The sequence below is a fragment of the Notolepis coatsorum genome (genome assembly GCF_963971535.1).
Source record: "Notolepis coatsorum genome assembly, chromosome: 9".
Classification (NCBI taxonomy): Eukaryota; Metazoa; Chordata; class Actinopteri; order Aulopiformes; family Paralepididae; genus Notolepis; species Notolepis coatsorum.
The window spans coordinates 65,393,898-65,414,652 of record NC_140173.1 but is presented as its reverse complement, the minus strand read 5'-3'; the positions used below and the strand labels follow the sequence as shown (position 1 = coordinate 65,414,652).

At 41.6% G+C, this 20,755-nt stretch overlaps 1 protein-coding gene across 2 annotated transcripts in view; it reads left to right on the top strand.

The window, feature by feature from the left end:
- The window catches only part of LOC311234887 (uncharacterized protein), a 98,259-nt gene that overhangs the window by 48,690 nt on the left and 28,814 nt on the right, over positions 1-20,755 (top strand). Inside the window, exons 11-12 of one of the 2 annotated variants that reach the window (XM_084322149.1) lie at positions 8,685-8,807; positions 15,894-16,115. In XM_084322149.1, the coding sequence (XP_084178275.1) occupies positions 8,685-8,807; positions 15,894-16,115 (345 nt within the window). Of the gene's footprint in view, positions 1-8,684; positions 8,829-15,893; positions 16,116-20,755 lie in introns of both variants that reach the window. The other variant, XM_084322148.1, reaches the window with a different exon arrangement.

The following is a 20,755-nucleotide window of genomic DNA, read 5'->3' as shown; positions in this document are numbered from 1 at the left end:
TGGAGATTTCTGGCTCAGAGTATGAGGAAAAACTCTTAACTCATTTTTGGGAAAACGCCTTCAAAGTTCTGTATTGTAAAATGCCATATTTTTTTTTAAACAGATATTTACAAACACAATACCTAATCAAACCATTAGTAATAGACAACCTAAACACATGCCTGATAACTGAATAATAATAATAATTATGTTATTGAACTGAACAGAACTACACACAGGCTACAAACAGTGTAGTACAGTGTAGTACCCCCTAATAGGCAAAACATATTTGAATAGATATCACTATGAAACTTTCCCAATTTGTTATGTACATATAAACTAAGAAAAAATATATTGCAAGTTTTCTGAAATTTATGTTTATATATGCAAATGAGGCACTTTCCCATTAAATATGTGCACATTTATGGATGCAATAAGGCAAAATGATGTAAAATAAACAACTAAATGTGTGTTATTGACGTTTTATTGTGACTAGTTTCATAGAAGACATGTTTAGGAAGCAAAATATAACAATCTCAAAATCAACAAAAAAAGTATATTTGACTATTCACCTGCAGTGTCTCGCCTTAACCAACAATCGCCCCCAAAAGTGGACATTTTAGGACATTTATACTTATAGCACATGCATGAGCCTGGGTTATTTTTTTGCCTGGGCATTCTGAAGTTTCTGATACAATAATTAAAGAAAATTCACTTTTAGTGCTAATGAAATAGACTAGTAACATAGGTCTGAACTTGAGTTGTAGAAAAACTTGTTACTCACATTTTTCTGTATTAAGTAGTCCAGAAGTAGTATTTCCCCAAAAATTGGTATGGCTGAAAAGACACCCTGGGTCCATAGCCTGAAGTCTTGTGTAGTACATATCCAAATTTCATAGACATCAGTTCAGAAATGAGTGATTAGAAGCGGTTTTGGTAAAAGGTGAGAGCTCGGAAAACGATTTTCTCATAGACTTCAATGCATTCGGCAGAGAATTGTCTTCCTGTTTTGGCTCGTGACTTTTGGAAAGCCCTACTCATTGGCTACAACCATGACCAATAATTTTCGAGATCGCCAAATGATTGACGGAGGTAGAGGCTGTCTATGGAGAAGTTCCCCTCCTTTGCAGGGCTATAACTTTTTAAATTGTATTGCTAAATTGACATTACTATGGCCCATTCAATGTCAATTATCTATCGTTCAGGATGTAGGAACGTTATACTTTTTCATTCACATATTCATACTAAAATACGGTCTAAAGTATAAATATGTTTTTATCGTTTTCTGCAGCATTCTGCAGAACGTGATTTATAGCCCTAAATGCATTATATTGATGATCAAATACAGTTTGATAGCGATCGGCGCGAGATAAAACATTTCAAATGGACGTGCTTCTAGAAGTTACTACTTATCATCTGATGTTGACCGGATGGGGGGGGGGGGGTCGTTTATAATTCCGTGGCCAACGTTAGATGATTCATCTAGTGTGGGTGATATGATCATTAGAGCAGTTTGTATCGAACAAGGTTAAAAAAAAACGCTGAAACATACCCCAGTCTCCTCTGGCCGTTGGGCGATGAGCGTGGAGCAAAAATATTCCTATTATGGGATGTTGAAATATGCAATCCATCTCCAGGTTGTATAATAGTATATACGTCCAAATCATGTTGTTTATCGAGTTATTGGTAACAGATCGCTATCCATTGTGTCTAGCTCGAGTCTCGGGACCTATAGCGAGTGATCGGACCGAATTTGGATGAGCACCAGTTTCCGGTTTGGGCGATCCGCCGATCGGCCACCAGATGGCGCTCTTGAACCGTTGGAGAGTTGAGAGGGGATCAACAGTAGATCTCAAGTCTCCGCGGGAGAAATATGATTGCGATCACAGATTTTTGAAATATTGATCTCAATGACGTGTTACGGCGTCATTGGCAGAATTAGCATGGCGGGGAATGACGAGTTAAGGCGTCCTTGGCGATTAAAGTGTTAATAACCTACTCAATGTCACCGAGCGGCACTGCAGAATTACCCTACTCTTGGAATTCGGAAAAGTGCATTACCGGCCAGATCCTCGTAGGGGCGCTGTCTTGATAATGCAGTGTTCCCTGTGGCAGAACGGTGTTTTATTTATTTTTTATCTTGAATGGACTTTCCTGTTAGGCTGAAGCTTTGCATGTAGCATGTAGCATGGAATACGTTTTGGGACGCTGAATTCAGTATGCAGTAATGGAATATATCATCAGCCAATGGACATATCGATCTACCAGATGACGATCGATAACCGGGAAATCCTTTTTGCAGTCCAACCGGCCCACGGTAAGAGCTTTTTCACGTAAATTACAGCCCAATCGGGCCTTGCTTTGATAGCCATCCACCCGGTCAGCGAATACGGCTACTGAGGCTAATGCCGTTATTGGTAATCAATAATCAGAAACGACGTCCCCCCCCCCCACCTTTCATGCATTCATGGTGGACCATGATACCGACCATATGCTTTTAGATTTTTAGCTCTAGCCTCTGTAGGGCCGAAACGCCATTCGATTTAACGTCATTAGCTTAGCAGCACCCTTTATTTAGTTTAGCAGGAAATATACCAGACCAATCCCATATAACGCTTATATTCACGAGGCTATAAAATGGGAACGTATTGATGAAAAATGTATTTATTTAAGCCATTTTGAAGGGACGGTTTATAGTGTCAATTGACAATGAGAATGGACAGATAGCAATAATATAAAGTATAGATTTAGCTCTCCAAAGAGCCTCACGCACAATGAAACCTTATTATGATAAGCTGGCCTTATAGAGTGGGTCCGTCTAATACCCGTGGCCGTGGCCGTCAATGTGTTAAGAACAAGTTGTCATTTATAACGATGGCCTGGCGAGAGGACAGAACAAGTTGTCATTTATAACGATGGCCTGGCGAGAGGACAACAGGACGGGCTAACAGGGAAAGGGCTCAAAACATAATAATATAAAATAAAACCGAAAAGAGACTATACATACAAATGACCAATAAAACTATAAGGTATGTAATACATGAAGCGGAACAGACAAATTACTCTGCAATAGAGTCCTTAAAAGTAGTGAAGGGGATCAATTTCAAACGGCGTACATCAACTGTACGTCTCACAGATAAACATTACATTTAACACTTTCAGTGCCCACCACGTGATAACACGTGTTATCAGCCCGACGCCTGAATGCCCACCACGACAATTAGCGTGTTATTTTTTTATTATCGATCTGAATTCATATTTCATCAACCGAGTCTCACGTTGGTAAACCAGCCCCATCAGGAGCTCGGATGTGAAAAAACCGCCCCCTATCGTCTCCCAGATGGTAATGCACCCTTTTGGAATGGACTCAATGAAAATGTATGAGAAAAGAAAAATCCGGAATCCACATTTTACTTCTCAGGCATGTAACCCGAGCCGATTGGATTCATTGTGGACCATCAGAACAGTGTGGAATATGTGTTTACAGTATGTAGCGTTGGATCAATAAAAGCGATCGATTTTTGGAATGGCGATCAGGAATTGGAATGACCTTGTTGGAGAACATCTGATCTGAGGTAAGGAATCTATTTTACAAGTCTTGGGATAATCAGAGTTGTATTCGCTGAGATCTCAGCGTTCGCCCTATGTGTGTGTGTGTGGGTGATGGCTTTGAGGAAATCTGAATCGATTTTTCAGATCGCCTATATAGCGTGCATACGTACACAATGTTCCCTCTAATTTTTTTTCGGTCTGAGCAAACACTCAAACCTCCTGAGTAGGCTTGGGCGGTATTACGGTATACCAGGGTATTTAGAAATCCCGACGGTATTGAAAATCAATACCGTCCGTCACCGTCAAAATCACAGATGCGCTTCAGTTTCTTTTACAGTGAAACGGAGTTTTGAGTGTAGTGCACACACGCGCCAGCAGAGGGCGAGACCAGTCCTCACTAGTGAAGCGAGTGGGTCACAACGGTGTTCACGTTTTACGGTAATGTTGCGACAGTGCTGTGAAAATACCGTAAAGTTGTGACAAGAGTTGGTGTGTATTGTTGTGGTGCACTAGTGGAGCAAGCAAATAATCCGTCTCTGTGAACTAAAGAGTACAAGGTTTACACAACAGCCTCCACCCGCTTTTTTATTGTATTTGTACCGTCCTGTACTATCCGCTGTCAGCTGTTTATCTCTCTCTGTGAGCTTGATTAGCTAGCGTTAGCTCACGTTAACTAGCGTTAGCTCTGCGGCTAATCTTAGATTACCCTGAACTAAATCAATGACTAGGTTATAAAGCATTCGAGTAGTTTTCACTGCACATAGAAGTAGCCAAACAGCGCAAGCATTTCGGGAGCATATGACCAAAACCCAGGCAATTTTGAGTCCTTAAGGAATCAAATAGTCTGCCATGGCTAGGCTACATGCTAATAGGGATGGGAATTGATAGGATTTTATCGATACGATTCCATTATCGATTCTGCTTGTCGATTCGATTCTTTATCGATACCCTTATCGATACCTGATCAATTTATAATTTACATAAATAAATTGGAAATGCAACAGAACTACATTTACATTTAGTCATTTAGCTGACGCTTTTATCCAAAGCGACTTACAAGTTCTGTACGACAAGCCATCAGGAAGGGCACAACTCTATCAGCTGAGCAACAATGTTCATCAAAGTGTTGAGTGCTACAGTGTAGGTTAGTTTATTAGGACAAGTGCATGACAGTACGGTTAGTTAGGGTTAGATTTTTTTTTTTATTCAGATAATGGTTGAAGAAGTGCGTCTTTAGTCGACGGCGAAAGATTGGATGTGATTCGGCTGTCCTAACTGGGGTGGGTAGTTCATTCCACCATTGTGGGGCAAGGACTGAGAATAGGCGACTTCTCTTTGATGACCCTCCCGGAGCTTGGATAGGAGTAGGTCTGAGGCGGCCAGAAGATGCAGAGCGTAGGGGTCTAAGCTGGTTAGAATAACAACATGCAACTTGACATTTCTGATTGTCATTTATTGTTGAGCCCCCATGTCAGAAAAATACAAAAACTGTAAAAAATAAAACATTAACTATAGCCTACACTTAAATAAAATAATGTATTTGAGATTCTCTTAAAATGTATTTATTTTTTTATTCTTAAACTAATTTAATCTATTGAATAACAGGTTGTTATTCCTCCGACTTCTGTCTCACACACACACACACACACACAGACACAGACACAGACACACAGACGGAGACAGAGCTCCCTCCCCGGGCCCCTGTCCTATAAGGTATTGGCTTGTGTTGCTACACGGACACATTTGTATGTTGCACCACCATGGTACTTCCTGGCTTACAGTGTAAACAAACACTGCGGCTCTTATTATATGTGAAATAAATAGTACAAGGTTTACACAACAGCCCCCACCTGCTGTTTTATTGTATTTGTACCTGTACTATCCGCTGTCAGCTGTTTATCTCTCTTTGTGAGCTTGATTAAATAGCGTTAGCTCACGTTAAATAGCGTTAGCTCCGCGGCTAATTTTAGCTCACCCTGACCTAAATCAATGACTAGGTTCTAAAGCATTCAAGTACCGTACTTTTCGCACTATAAGCCGCACCTGACTATAAGCCGCAGCAGCTAAATTGAATGATGTGTACATATATAAGCCGCACTGGACTATAAGCTGCATGTGTTTTAATGTTTAATTACCATATGTAAGGAGTGGAGCCTGCGGCTTAATTTGACTCAACACGGGAAACCTCACCCGGCCCGGACACGGAAAGGATTGACAGATTGATGCTCTTTCTCGATTCTGTGAGTGGTGGTGCATGGCCGTTCTTATATTGAGCTTTAACTTCCCACCTCTACAGAGAATGACTCCCATTGGGACACAATACTGTCGGACAAATAACATTAACTCATTTACAGTTGTATTAAGTTTAGCAAATAAGGGAACAGATAAATAACATTTCAATGCAGTAAAAAAAGCAATATTTCGATTTTCGGGTTTTGTCCACATATAAGCCGCACCGTTATATAAGCCGCAGGGTCGAAAAATGGCTTATAGTCCGAAAAGTACGGTAGTTTTCACTGCACATAGAAGTAGCCAAACAGCGGGAGCATTTCGGGAGCATATTACCAAAATCCAGGCAATTTCGAGCCCTTAAGGAATCAAATAAGTCTGCCATGGCTACATGCTAACGCTAACGTTGTTTTGAAAACCTGGCAGCGATAACGGAATCGAAAGTCACGGGAGGCACACGGTTCCAGGCATCGGCCAATTAGGAACCGGTTCCCATCCCTACATGCTAACGGTGCGGGCTTCTGACTACCACTCTGAGACTGAGAGCTAACGATGATTTGTTTACTTGGTAACACGGGTTCTCTCCCCCCCCCCGTATACCGGGGTATTATGTCATCAAAATATGACGGTGTGAAACAAATGATACCGCCCAAGCCTACTCCTGAGCAGACATCAGCAACTACTGAGCAACATACATCATAAGCGGCGGTTTGTAAAAAATCTGAGAATCTTAATTTCCCTCAATGTCTAACATAAAAATATATAAATTTTGCTGATACACAGAGAAATAATACAAAAAGGCATATTATATTCCTTAATCAAATATTTATTTGACCATTGATTGACGATACAGAGCAAAGTCCTTACTTTGGCGGTGGCGGTGTGAGTCGTGTCACTAACTTTTGTCTTTTTAGGAGGCTGACTCGTCATTATTTTATTAAGTGAATTATAATGCGACTTCAAGGGTGACCATATTGTGATTTTTTTTAAAGAGGACACTGCCTTCAGCCTCAAGATACTTAATGATACTCAAAGTTTACTCAAAGATGCCTTATCATTATAATATATTTAAAGTGCCTCTGTATTGATATAAAATTATTGTTTATATTATTTTATATAACAAAATAATATCTCTCTATAACCAAAGTTACTCAACATGCTGTATTATGCCTAAAGTAATCTATCTGACAAATCTCAAGAAAATAACAATCAACCTATGAAAAAATAATATATATTTTCAAGTCTTACTGGACAAAATAAATAACAAGAAAAATATGAAGTAATGTTCTAAATAATGCCTCTTCTGTATTAGAAAATTCAGCTTAAAAAATATATCTTTATCTTTTCAATGTAATGTAAATTATAAAACCGTAACCTCACAAAGATACTAATTTAAAAGTGCACTATGCAGTTTCAGATTTGTTGCAATTAGTGTACTAAACTAATTTATTACACCCATAATCCTTAGAATGATTGTATCATAACAAGCATCTTATCAAACCAAAACATCATTTTGAGGCATCAAACTAGTTTTCAATTATTATTATTCTCTCTCTGTATAGCTGCATACTTCAATCAATTCGGTCAACTTTGCCATCAAACTCTCGCCTCGCACTGCTTTGTTTGTAATGTTTTTCTGTGTCCATGTGAGCTTTGAGATCGCCACCACTTTTATTAGACACAAACATATGGTCAAGCTTTTACACACGTTTCTGTGCGCGACAGATTTCAGATGTGCGCGGGAGCGTTTTGCCATGTGTACGCGCGCGCGCAGTAGAGGGCGATTATCATGGAATATTTATATTTTCCTTGAAAACGAGGGCTTTTCAAAATGCTATAAAACGAAAATGAACCGATAAAAAAACAATCCGCTTCGACAATGTTGACTGGAAAACGAGTCATTGATAAGCGACGGGCAGATTAGACACATAGCCATAATTTAAAACATACCGTAGATTAGGCGTTATTAATGCTAACATTGAAGTGGATGGTGGGCATTCAAGCACTAAATCGTGCGCCCCCTGCTGGCACTGAAAGTGTTAATGCATTACATAAAATGGCCCCCACTACACATACTAGTGTTGCATGATACACCAATACTAGAAAAGTATCGCGATACCCAGCTGTTAAACAGTTCAATACTCTAAAATAGCCTGATGCTGTATTTTCTACGAGTTGAGTGGCTGCGTGACCTGCTCAGCACCTGTGAGAGAGAGTGCACGCTTTGCGTAGTGGGTGTGTCAACAGTGTCGACTGAGCATAGGGAAAATAGTCATAGTCAGACATCCCAGAATGTCTTATTTCATAATATAAAGTTTCTGAATGGACAATTGGATTAAACCAAGTTGTATGCAGTGATGAACGGTCTTTCAATGTATGGGGAAGGAGTCTTTTCTGTATTCAGCAGCTGTCTATTGGAATAGTCTGCCCAGTGAACTGAAAATCATAGACAATGCCGTTAGATTCAAGTCCAGCCTGAAGACATGGCTCAAAAGGGACTATACTTGACCTAGACACTTAGCTTAAGGCACCCTTGCATGTTGTAAGAGTCTGTATGTATATAAATGTTAAATGGTATATGTGATGTGTTGTGATGTCACGTTTTGTATGATGCATGTTTTAAGCATCACACTCCCCCACCCCCCTACAAGGACCACAATGGAAATAAGCTCTGAGCTTTTTTGTGTTCATCCTTGGCAGTATATCCCGACTGTGCTCTTCTGTCACATGTTTATTTTATATTGTCAAATAAAGTCATTCATTCATTCATTTCCCAGCTGAAAGATAGCCTTTGATCATTTAATCCACTGCCTGCTGCTCCGTGACTCTCCCCATCTGCGTTGTGTTTGGGGCTTTCATCCATGGGAAAACCTAGCTGTCTGATCAAGAGAGTTAACCCTTGACCCATGCCGCTTGTGTTTCAGGGTATCATCAAGCGCATTGACGGCAAGGAAGGAATCCTCCAGGCTGAGTGTGTTGAACTACCCTTTTACATCCAGGAGAACTTCGACACCATAGCATTCAATGATGATGACATCAACGCAGAGGTGGAGTTCACTTCCCTGATGGTAAATGTAGCTTGGCTCCCGGAAGTACTGCTTGCAGCGCTGTGTTCCAAGCATGCCTGTCTGTTGTGTTCCAAGCATGCCTGTTTTCTGTGTTCCAAGCATGCCTGTCTGTTGTGTTCCAAGCATGCCTGTCTGTTGTGTTCCAAGCATGCCTGTTTTCTGTGTTCCAAGCATGCCTGTCTGTTGTGTTCCAAGTAGGGCTGTCTTAAATACTTCAAAGCTTCGAAGCTTCGTTCGATGGCACAAGCTTCGAACATTAAAAAAAAATCGAAGTAAAAAAAAATAATCAAATTTTTTTTCCCATTCTTTTTCATTTTTTTTTTAACTTCGGTGTGTGTGTGTGTGTGTGTGTGCATGGGGCCATTGGGTGGGGCCGGGGGACAAATACACTGGAGGAAAGTAACCCAGCTCAGCACTGCCCAAATTATATCATCACTATTGCCTGTTTGAAGGATATCATCCTCAAACACATATACACCACCTACACGCCTATTCTCAGTCCTTGCCCCACAATGGTGGAATGAACTACCCCACCCCAGTTAGGACAGCCGAATCCCGTCCAATCTTTCGCCGTCGACTAAAGACGCACTTCTTCAACCATTATCTGAAAAAAAAAAATATATATAAAATAAATCTAATCCTAACTAACCTTACTGTCATGCACTTGTCCTAATAAACTAACCTACACTGTAACACGCAACACTTTGATGAATATTGTTACTCAGCTGATAGAGTTGTATTCTTCCTGATGACCTGTCGTACAGAACTTGTAAGTCGCTTTGGATAAAAGCGTCAGCTAAATGACTAAATGTAAATGCCTTGTAGAATTCCACACATAAGAAAGAAAGATACTGGGATGAATAAACAAAATAGGAAATAAAATGTAGAAATGCATGCAATACATAAATAAATATGAATCTCCATATATGAAATAGAACATTTAGATAAGGTGCTACTGAGATGTTTTGGTGAGTTCTTTGTTTTTTTGTGGAAGTAGCCCTTCTTAAAAATGCATGAACATTCAGTGATAATTGGTCTGTAGTGGAGTCTACAAGGTCTACATTGCCGGACCTTGTAGACTGACATAATTCTGTGCATAGTTTAGTCTACACGGGCCATATTTCAAATAATCAAAATCTTACTTCATTCATCTTAAACATTCTTGATTTGGGGGATTGGTAGTTCCCATGAAATCTGAAGTTGTTCAAACGACAACAGCGATCCACCTTGAATTAAATCACACAGCCGTGTTGCGTCACAGTCACGAAAGGGGCTACTTAATTAATTAATCCAATCCACTTTATTTATAGAGCACATTTAAAAACAACAAAGTTTACCAAAGTGCTGTACAAGTCCCACAGCATAAGATAAAAATAAAATAAAATAAAATTATATATAAAATAAAATTTAATTATTTTTTTTTAAATTCGAAGCTTCGAATTAAAATCGAAGCTCGGCCCCGAAGCTTCGATTGCCAAAAAAAAATTCGAAGGTCAGCCCTAGTTCCAAGCATGCCTGTCTGTTAGTGTTGTCAAAAATATAGATTTTTCGATACATATAGATTCTGAATATTTAAAAGTTTTAAATTAAAACGGTTTCAATACTCATTTCCCGCAATATCGATACCAGCTGGCTTTCTCGCTGTCTTCTCTCCTACAGCAAGTTGTTGACACACAGGCACACACACGCTGGCTGCAGTGCAGGCATTGCCCCTCCCCCTCGCAGACCAGTCTTGTCTAGGGATGCCCCCCGGACCCCGGTTTTAAACGGGAACCGGTACTATATTAGAAAATACCCAAGTATTTATAAGCTCCGACGTCCTCGGTACTGCTATCGATACTCTAGAGAAATTATTATTATTATTATTTTAAAGTTGCGAACGATCTCTCCTGTCTCTGTCTCTGCACGAGAAGCGAGCCGCAGCGAGTCATTATTACACACACTCAGGGGAGGAAATTAGGCCACTTTACTCGCCAAATGCGAGTATTTTTTACGTTTGGCGAGTGATTCATGAAGACCACTCGCCAGTCTGGCGAGTATACAAAAAAATAAAACATTCTGCAATCACTGCACTGGCAAACGGTGCGCGTCTTCTGAGTGTTCGCTTTAGTTGACAGTGCCACGAGAGCACTGCACAAGACCACCCGCGGACATATAATGTTTAATAAACGTTTGCGCAGTACTGGCCAACCCGCGGACATATAATAATAAAAGTCCCGCGGTACTACTAGGCTAGCCATCAGGAGCACTCGCAAACAGATAACGTTAAACACAGCAGAAGATGGAAAACAGACAGACTGACCAACGGGGAACTGCATCCAACCCTAGTACAACCATCGAGTATAAGTTACTAAGGACACATTTAAATCACAGAGGTGTAATGTTGTCTACTGGAACTGTATACAGTGGTTAGCTTCCAGTTAGCATTTTAGATATAGCTAACGTTAGCCCCGTGTGCTCAAAGCAGCCAGCTAGGTGTATATCTGTTATGACTATAATGTTTCCAAAAAAGCACCGGACTACGACGTAAGGTTAGACATTTTATTTCATGCTCAAAAGCCCCTGGCTTGCACATCGCAGTCACGAAAGGGGCTAGCTCAACCAGTGCACTGTGCACACTATGGTGCACAACGTCAACAGCACACCAACCCAACTGACGTTACCACAACACTTGACGGTACTTCACAGCACTGTCGTAAGACCACCGTGCTGTCTTAAAGGCACAGTGTGCCTACCCAGATGCATACACAACATTGACGCGGCTTGACATACAAAGAAGTAATTATCACAATTAGCGATTTTTTTTGTCTGGTAAAAAATCTGTTTGGCTGGTAAAAAAAATCAGATACTCGCCAGTTGGCTGGTAAGCCAAAAAGTTAGTTTCCTCCCCTGCACACACTCCTCGCGAGTCGCGCTATACATACGGGTACTTCGTTCTTACACATACGGGTACTCCTTAATGAAAGCGATGTCTCCGTGCTGAAGCGCGCTGCACACAGACACAGACAGCTCTGAGTCTGCATGCACTGAGTCGTGATGGCGGATAGAGCGAAGCGTTCTAAAGTATGGATATACTTTACAAGGGTCAATGCCGACAACGCACGTTGCCACAAGTGCAACAAAACATTTGCCAGTAAGGGTGGCAATACGAGCAATCTATCAAAACATTTGTTGGCAAAACACGATATTAGTGTGCAGAAATGCGCCGTATTCGACTGCCTTGCGCGCAGTGGTCCATCTGCATCCACGTCCACTGCAGCCGGTAAGCCAAGATACGGAGTTTCCTAGGCTAATAACGAATTATTACAAATAGGCTAATAAACAAAATAATTGTTTAGCTACAAATACTACAATCTAAAAACTTTTTATAGATCGTCAAGCTGAGGCGTCAGCCACCAATGTGTCGCAGGCCAGTGAGCCCACCACACATCCTCCCTCTACCTCCACCACCCAAAGTCCTTTCTCCCCCCTAGCAGCTAGAGGAAAGATGACAGAGGATAGGGTGAACGAGTGTCACGGGGCTGTGACAAAGTTTGTTGTCAAAGGCCTGCACCCGTTCTCTACAGTGGAGTCCAAGGACTTTAGGTAACAACTAATCATTCAGTGTATATCGTTTTTTTTGTATACATAGTTGTCTAACTTGTCTGTTGTTGTTATAAGTTATTATTGAAGCAGCTATTCCCACCACTCCACACAAATTTACAATAATTCAATCATTTCTAATCTTTACTGTAGGGAGATGACCAATGCTCTCAACTGCAAATATAAAAATCATAAAAAAATAATCAAAAAGAACCGATAAGAGTATCGATAAAGTACCGAACCGTTAAGCAGTATCGATAAGAGTAGTAGTATCGATAAAATCCTAACGATACCCATCCCTAGTCTTGTCATCAAATCCTCTCATTGGCATTTGCAGAGCCTCCGGCAAACTTGTTGTGATAGCTCCTCTTTCAACATCACTGAACCATTAAACAAAATGGCCCAGTAAACTATTAACTTTAGTTTAATACACAAGGCGTTGTCTAACATTATCTAGCTGGCTAGCTACTGATATCTCATAATATCAACGGCTGATTGCCGTTCGTTTTTGCAGCTGTTGGCTAGCGTTGGCTAGCTAGCTATCGTTATTCCGTTGGCTAACATTAGCTACCTAGCCACTGTAGCTAGCTAATACGGGCTGTGCTGGCTACCTTTTAATTTGCAATGCAGTGCCTATCTAACTGTACAAATTGATGTGATTGGCGGAGACCGTATTTTGTACCGTTGACTGGTGTTGTGGATTAGGGGTGGCTAGCTGGCAGTTCGTAGTGCAGTAGCTGGCTGTTGAATTAAAAGGTAGCCAGCTGGCTGGCTGGCAGTTCGTGGTGCAGTTCTCCACTTGCACAACCTGAAAGTAGGCACTTCCGGCTGACTTCCGGTTGCGAATGGTACTTCCTGTCCCATCCAAATACATTGGTTTTAGCTACTTTTCTCCCGTTATTTAAACAACTTTGTCGTCACAGGCAATGAAACGTTTGTATTATTATAGTATAGAATGTATTTAATAAGCAAACGTTTGTCAGCAGGGTTTTTGGGCTGTATTTCATGTAAAAACGTTCACTGTTAGTTTACTTGCTCACGCTAATTAAGGCTAATGCTGGCTAACAGAAGCTAGCGCAAGAAACGACGCCGCAAAGTATTGTTTATAGTGCATTTCTTGCCACCTTATAGCATTTGTACATTTGTATGACAGTCTATAATGCTCCCGTGAGGTTTTTCCGGACGTTTTGGTAATGATTTTCACTATAAAATCATATTTCTAAATGACAGGAAGTTGATAAACTGTCCGGGATAGCTTTGAGCTAACGATCTTTTCCATTCTAAACGTAACGTTAGTTGTTCAAAACATTACCCGTCTATATAATTTGTTCCTCAACGTTATATAGACGGGTAATGTTTTTTAAACTAACTGCAGCCTGCTACAGTTAGAAGCTAACGTTAGCCAGCAAGCTGCAGCCTGCTACAGTTAGAAGCTAACGTTAGCCAGCAAGCTTCTAAACGTAACGTTAGTTGTTCAAAACATTACCCGTCTATATAATTTGTTCCTCAACATTAGCTTCTAACTGTAGCAAGCTGCAGCCTGCTACAGTTAGAAGCTAATGTTGAGGAACAAATTATATAGACGTATTATATATATATATATTATATAAATGTACAAATGCTATAAGGTGGCAAGAAATGCACTATAAACAATACTTTGCGGCGTCGTTTCTTGCTCTAGCTTCTGTTAGCCAGCATTAGCCTTAATTAGCGTGAGCAAGTAAACTAACTGTGAACGTTTTTACATGAAATGCAGCCCAAAAACCCTGCTGACAAACGTTTGCTTATTAAATACATTCTATACTATAATAATACAAACGTTTCATTGCCCCTCTGTGACGACAAAGTTGTTTAAATAACGGGAGAAAAGTAGCTAAAACCAATGTATTTGGATGGGACAGGAAGTACCATTCGCAACCGGAAGTCAGCCGGAAGTGCCTACTTTCAGGTTGTGCAAGTGTTGAGTAGCTGGCTAGATAGCTTGCTAACGTTGGCCAATAGCTGTAACTGAACGCTAGCCTTGTTATGTGATCTTATGAGTTTAAGTTCATAGGAAAATATTTTGACTATAATGGTCAGAAGTAAATTAACTTAGATGCGGTTATGCTTAACACGCAGAACTATTAACTTTACTTAATTTTTAAGATTAGATTAGATCATTTAGTTATTTTAAAATGTGATCTAAAGAGAAACAAAGGGTTTTTAAAGTGTTATATTTCTCTTATCTTATAGTACCAGAGAAGCTGAGGAGAATCTACCAGCAACTAAAGCTACATTTTGTTAATTTTGTTTAAATAAAATACATTAAAAAAAAAATTTAAGATTTAAAATGTTTCCCAACATTTTAAGATTTAAAATGTTTCCCCGTGGTATCGAATATCGATACTCAAACAAAATAAATTTATAAATTTTTTTTCTCATTTTTCGCCCATCCCAATTTCGTAATTCCAATTCTCCCCTCCCCTGTCTTGAACGTTGCTAGACTATGCCTCCCACTGGTCGGCTGTAGTGAGGATAGAAGCCTTGCATCACGTGTCCCCTCCGGTACACAAGGAGGCAGCCTGTCGCATCTTTTCACCAGACAGCTCGAACTCTCAGTGGCGAGGAGTAACGCGTGGGAGGCTCACGCTGCCCCCGATACTTCCTGTCTCTGCTGAACAGGCGTCACCCAACCGACCTGTAGGAGTCGCTGTCCACAACGTCCAATCCCCACCCATCGACTTTCCACCCGCTACCTCTGACAATTGAGATAGTATGACAACTGGCCCAACGCTGACTCGGGGAGTCGAGACCGGAGTCTCTTGCATTGGTGACGAGCGCAATCTCCGCTACGCCACCCAGCCGCCCATGTTATGGCAATTCATGATGTATTTTTGTAAGTTTGGGACCCGGGGAAACACCAAATTTCTCTTTTGGGTCTCGAGCTGAAAAAGTTTGGGAACCGACCTGTAGGAGTCGCTGTCCACAACGTCCAATCCCCACCCACCGGCTTTCCCACCCTCTAACACTGCCAATTGTGTTAGTATGACGGCCGGCCAAGCTGGAAGCAACGCAGAGAGCTGGGCTCGATACCAGCATCTCCTGCGTTAGTGGCGAGCGCCTTGCCCACTGCGCCACCCAGCCGCCCTGAATATCGATACTTTTCAAGGTATCGTATCGAAGTTCAAAATTCCAGTATCGTGACAACACTACGGTCTGTTGTGTTCCAAGCATGCCTGTCTGTTGTGTTCCAAGCATGCCTGTCTGTTGTGTTCCATATTCCACCATCTGGCCAAATGGCATCACATTTGACACTGCCCTCCCTTGGGTCCTCAGCTATACACCCGTAGAGTGGGAAGTGGATCGGATGAATGCTTCTCGAGATATATGCATACATTTCGTTGTTATTTATTTATTATTTGTTATTTATTTAATCTTTGATGCAGACCTTTATATTTATACGACATAGTATTTGATTCTACATGTGTCTGGTTGCCTGTGCAGGTGAAGGACATGCTGAGGGCCATCAGGCTGAGGAGAGTGAAACTGGTGGACAAGGAGAAGGAGAAGAAGCTGGAGGAGCAGAGGAGACTAGAGGAGGAGAGTAAACTGATGAACAAAAGAGGTGAAAGACTGCTGAATGTGAAAAAAAAGGAGGAGAAACGACAAGAAGTGGAGTGGCAGAAGAGGGAAGTGGCGGAGGCGTTGGCTGCAGCGAAGAACAAGGTGAGCCATGTCCTCACCACTGCCAACTGCTCTGAGATCAGTTTACTGCCTCTTAACTCATTCAGCGCCAGCGTGTATCTCCATCCCTGCTGTCAATGGGCCACACTTTAAAAGATAGGCATTTTCACGGTGCGTCACGATGTTTGCAGAGCTATATCTATATTCTATATTATAGCTATGGAGACAATACTATGGCTCATTTGACAGTCACTATCTCTCATCCAACATGTAAAAAAGAGTTAATCTTTTCATGTATACGTTCGCGTGTTATCCCGTGGTGAATATTGTATAGTTTCAGAGTAGAGCTGCCGCGGTTATTGCATTACCGCGGTATCGCTGTTACATCACGCCCACCGCAGAGTTTAGCTGAATACCGCATCACCGCTGTTTTTTATAATAATACTCTCAACCAAAGCAATGGAACAATTTTGATTGACAGTCGATTCTGCCAATTACGTCACACCGCTTGCACCCGCCTCTGCTGTTACCACCAATCGGCAAGCGCGTATTAGGTTTTTACTTCCTGATAGTCAGCCATTGATCAGAGCTCACAACACGGCTAATAATGTTAGCTCCCCGCCGGAGTGGATTACCGTCGCTCCTCAGGAGTACTAAACGAGGCATAATGATTTTACTGCAACAAATGTTATAATAAAAGCCCTTCGTTCTATACACTTGTCTGATTGAAAACTTTATTAACAGACCGCAGAATGGGCACAACTCTGCACGCTCTGAGCAAAGAAAGGAACTGAGATATGAATTGAGTAATGCTTGCCTTGCTATGGTCCGGTAAATACGCTGATGTTATTGAACGTGTAACTATATAACGTTAATGCCACAAAACGAATGCCTTTGTAATCATAAGTAGTAACGTTATAATAATAAGAAGAAGAAGAAAGGGTCGGGGGGGGGGGGGGTAACCGCCGGGCGCTACCACCCCTGCCCGCGACAGAGTGAACGGCGCACGACCAGAGGGGAGACTTCATTTCACTTTCAATAACGAATGCGTGCTTGCCGAATCCCAAACAATATTCATGCTGCAAAGTCATCCTCTAAAGATAGACATTTAGACTAGAGGCAGGCTATATGCTATAAAGAGTAGACTACAAAAAAGAAAAAAATGCATTCAAATTTTTTTTTGTGCGGTAATAACCACAGCGGTAGGAAATATTTCGCAAATTTGTGCGGTAAGGAAAACATCAATACCGCGGCAGCTCTATTTCAGAGTGATCCGGGCTAATTTGTGGAAGCTGAGTTATGGAGCGCTATGTGCATTTTGCAAAAGTCTTTCGCATTGCTCGCCTGGACCCGATACTATTTCCAAATCAAAGGTATATAATGGGTATTATGTTTCATCATGAAGGCATCAATGGGGGGCGGGGGGGGGGGGGGGGGGTCGTTTTGTGATGCTCTGATCGTCAGCAACGGCATACGTTTTGGAGTATGTGACATATGATCATTGCGATCGATGTGAAATCATTGTAGGATCAAAGTAGGATTGATGTCATATAATCCTTACCTTTGCTAGGAGGTATTCCAAAATGAATATTCCAATTGTCTGATCGCGATTTCCAGTATTGATGTCCATCGGGTCCCTGACATGAAATGGGACAAACTATACTTTTATATTTTAGATGATTTATATGTATTCATATTTGTAACTGAGGGGTACAATTCCCTGACTGTATTGATAAGTATGGTATCATTAAACCACTACCGTCTTATGTACATTCCTACTGGCCATACAGTACACAGGTATTTAATGATGAACACTTCCCCACAATAACTCGGTTCCACACAAAGCTGTATTTAAGTATTTATTAGCAGCAAAAGGTACATAATATACTTTACTTTACTTCACTTTGGATGCGCTTATAAGGCAAAGGAATGTGCGTAGGCAAATCAATAACGAATGTCCATTCTCATATTACGCAGGAGATAATCATACAACCTGAATCTTAGGGAATTATATCTATGGTACACTAGTAATATAGCAGGAGATACTGGTAGGGTCCCCCCGGTTGTAAGCCAGCAAGGGTAGAGGATCTGTCGGTAGTAGAGTCTGGGTCAACGATGATAAGGAGACTCCGAGTACAGGAGACGGTGCAATAAGATCTTGATCCACAGACGAATACAGCTGTTCTCCGTAGCATGTAGCTCCACATGGAAGAAAGCTAGCCGGCCTCAGACTTCTGAGAGGCAGACTCGACGTGGCTCCTCACAGGTTAAATCCCACACACTTGTGGGTGTCGGTGATTCTCGCTCCATTAATTACAGGACCAAAAGCAAATATAATCCAGCCGAAAAGGGCTATGCAGTCGTCGGTAGGTTATCCAGTGTACATAATCCACACAGTCCTCGTCTAGGGCCCCTCGGGTGAAAGCGCCATGGTAAGCAGCCCAGCCTGGATAAGCACTCTAGCTGATACGAGGAAACGTTGGTGATGCTGGTCACTGTAGAACTTTAGCCGCACGATACACTATACACAAATAGACTATTACTGACTTAATAGAATAGGTCGAACTCGACGGTACAGCGTTAAACTCTGACACTTCAGTTATTAATTCGCACGCGGTCTCAATGCTCTATTTGGGGCCAAACAGGCCATACTTCACCGCACGTCGTATCGTGGGTGAGGCTTCAACTTTAGTTACTAAGACTTCTGACTAAGTGCTTCTGTATTCACCTGCGCCGTATTTATACGCTTGGATGAATAAACTAGTACCAGCTTTATTCCTGTCTCATATCCTTGCGCAGTACCGTTCATGTCCAGGCATGTCCCCGGCGGTGACTTTGAACCCGACATTGAAGGTATGGCCATGGCGCCTGTGGACCGCTGTCCAATAGGAGAATGAAATATTATGGTCTGTACTAGGCTAAAGGGATATTCCGTGTATATGTACAAGGGATATCAAACGATATACAAATATTATGCAATATATATCAATCAATAAATATATATATTCGGTTTAATCTGATCCTTTGTAACAATATTGTTAGATTTGAACCATAATCAGCCAGTATCACCTCTTCATCTGTTGGCTCGTGTAGTTTCTGCGTTATGTTTATCTCTTGATCTTCTCATACTGGCTGTACATCGTGGTCATTCCCCTTTAATGCAATCCGTAATCATAATAATACACCACCGTCAGACGTGTTACCTTTCTTGGAAAACGTTGTTTACATAAACAAAGCCTCTGTAATCAGATGGAAACCAATTCTGTAATTGTCCTTGAAAAGTCTTTGAAAGGAAAACTAAATTCATTATTCTATCGTCTCTTCTGCTTTTAGTCCAATGGTGGTTGAGGCCTCGTCGTTAGCCAAAACCCTTCTTTGTTAGCCGAAGCTAGCCTCCTCGGGGCATAGGAGGGGGGAGGCCCCTCCCACCACCCTCTAGTTAGTGATCTGTCTCTCTGTCCAAGTCTGCTCGTATCAGCCTTGCGTCCGGTTCTAACTTACACCCGGAAGGAACTCCACATTATAATATTCTCGGCATAGCAACGACAGGCCCGGCCTCTCTTCTCGTTGCTATGTGACACGCTGTCATGGCAACTGCTATTCACCTTTAACACACATTAAACGTCCGTTCTATTGATGTCAAACTCTCTCTCTGACCATTCTGCCTGCTCTCAGTCCTTATCAGTTATGTGCTGAACGACCTCGGCATGCACACACCCTACTTGCTGCTACCACACTGACTCGGTATCGGATCGGTATCGGCCGATATGGCTCAAGACGATCGGTGATCGGTATCGGTGGCAAAAGACTTGATCGGGGCATCCCTAGTGGCGAGTGCCTTGCCCACTACACCACCTAGCCGCCCCGTGGCCCATCTTGATCTTCAGAGTCGCAGGGTATAATAGGTAGACCTCGATGCCCTTCTCACGAGCAACTCCCATAGCCTTAGAGAAGGCCCTGCGACGTCTGGCGGTGTAGTCGCTGAAATCCGCGGCGAATGTGAGGGTATAATTACCCACTTTTGGAGGATATTTCCTGGCCTCTTGGAGAATAGCCTGACGTGTAGGGAACCGCAGGCAGCAAAATATAAAGGCACGTGGACGTTCGCCCTTCTCCGGGGGGCCGTTCCTGAATATTCTATGCGCCCACTCAATCTCTGGTATAGAGACGGACGGAAACCACTGTGGAATCATCTTTTCAAGGTACTGAATCGGCGCATTGTTTTCGGGCAAGCCGTATATTCTGATGTTGCACCTTCTATTCCGGTCCTCTAGGTCAGTGGTTCCCAAAGTCGGGGTCGCGACCCAAAGGTGGGCCGTAAGCAGCCACGGGAGGGCCGCGAGATGATTTCCAAAAAAAAATTAAAATAATTTTTTTTTTGTCAGGCCACTGAACTTAGAAGCAGGCCAGGACAGTGTTTCTAGTTGTATTCTAAAATTATATTCTATTGTATTCTAAAGTGTGACTATATGGTTTTATATTAACTTAATAAATAAACAAAAACGAAAAATCTACTTATTTCAACGAACATTTCAAACTAAATAACAGATTATGCACATAAAACGCTGAAAACAACCGAAGCAACAATAGTATTTTAATGAGGCTATTATTATTATCATTATTATTTTGCAACAAGTTAGCCCTCTCAAAAATAGCACATATAAATGAATAACTAACTTGAA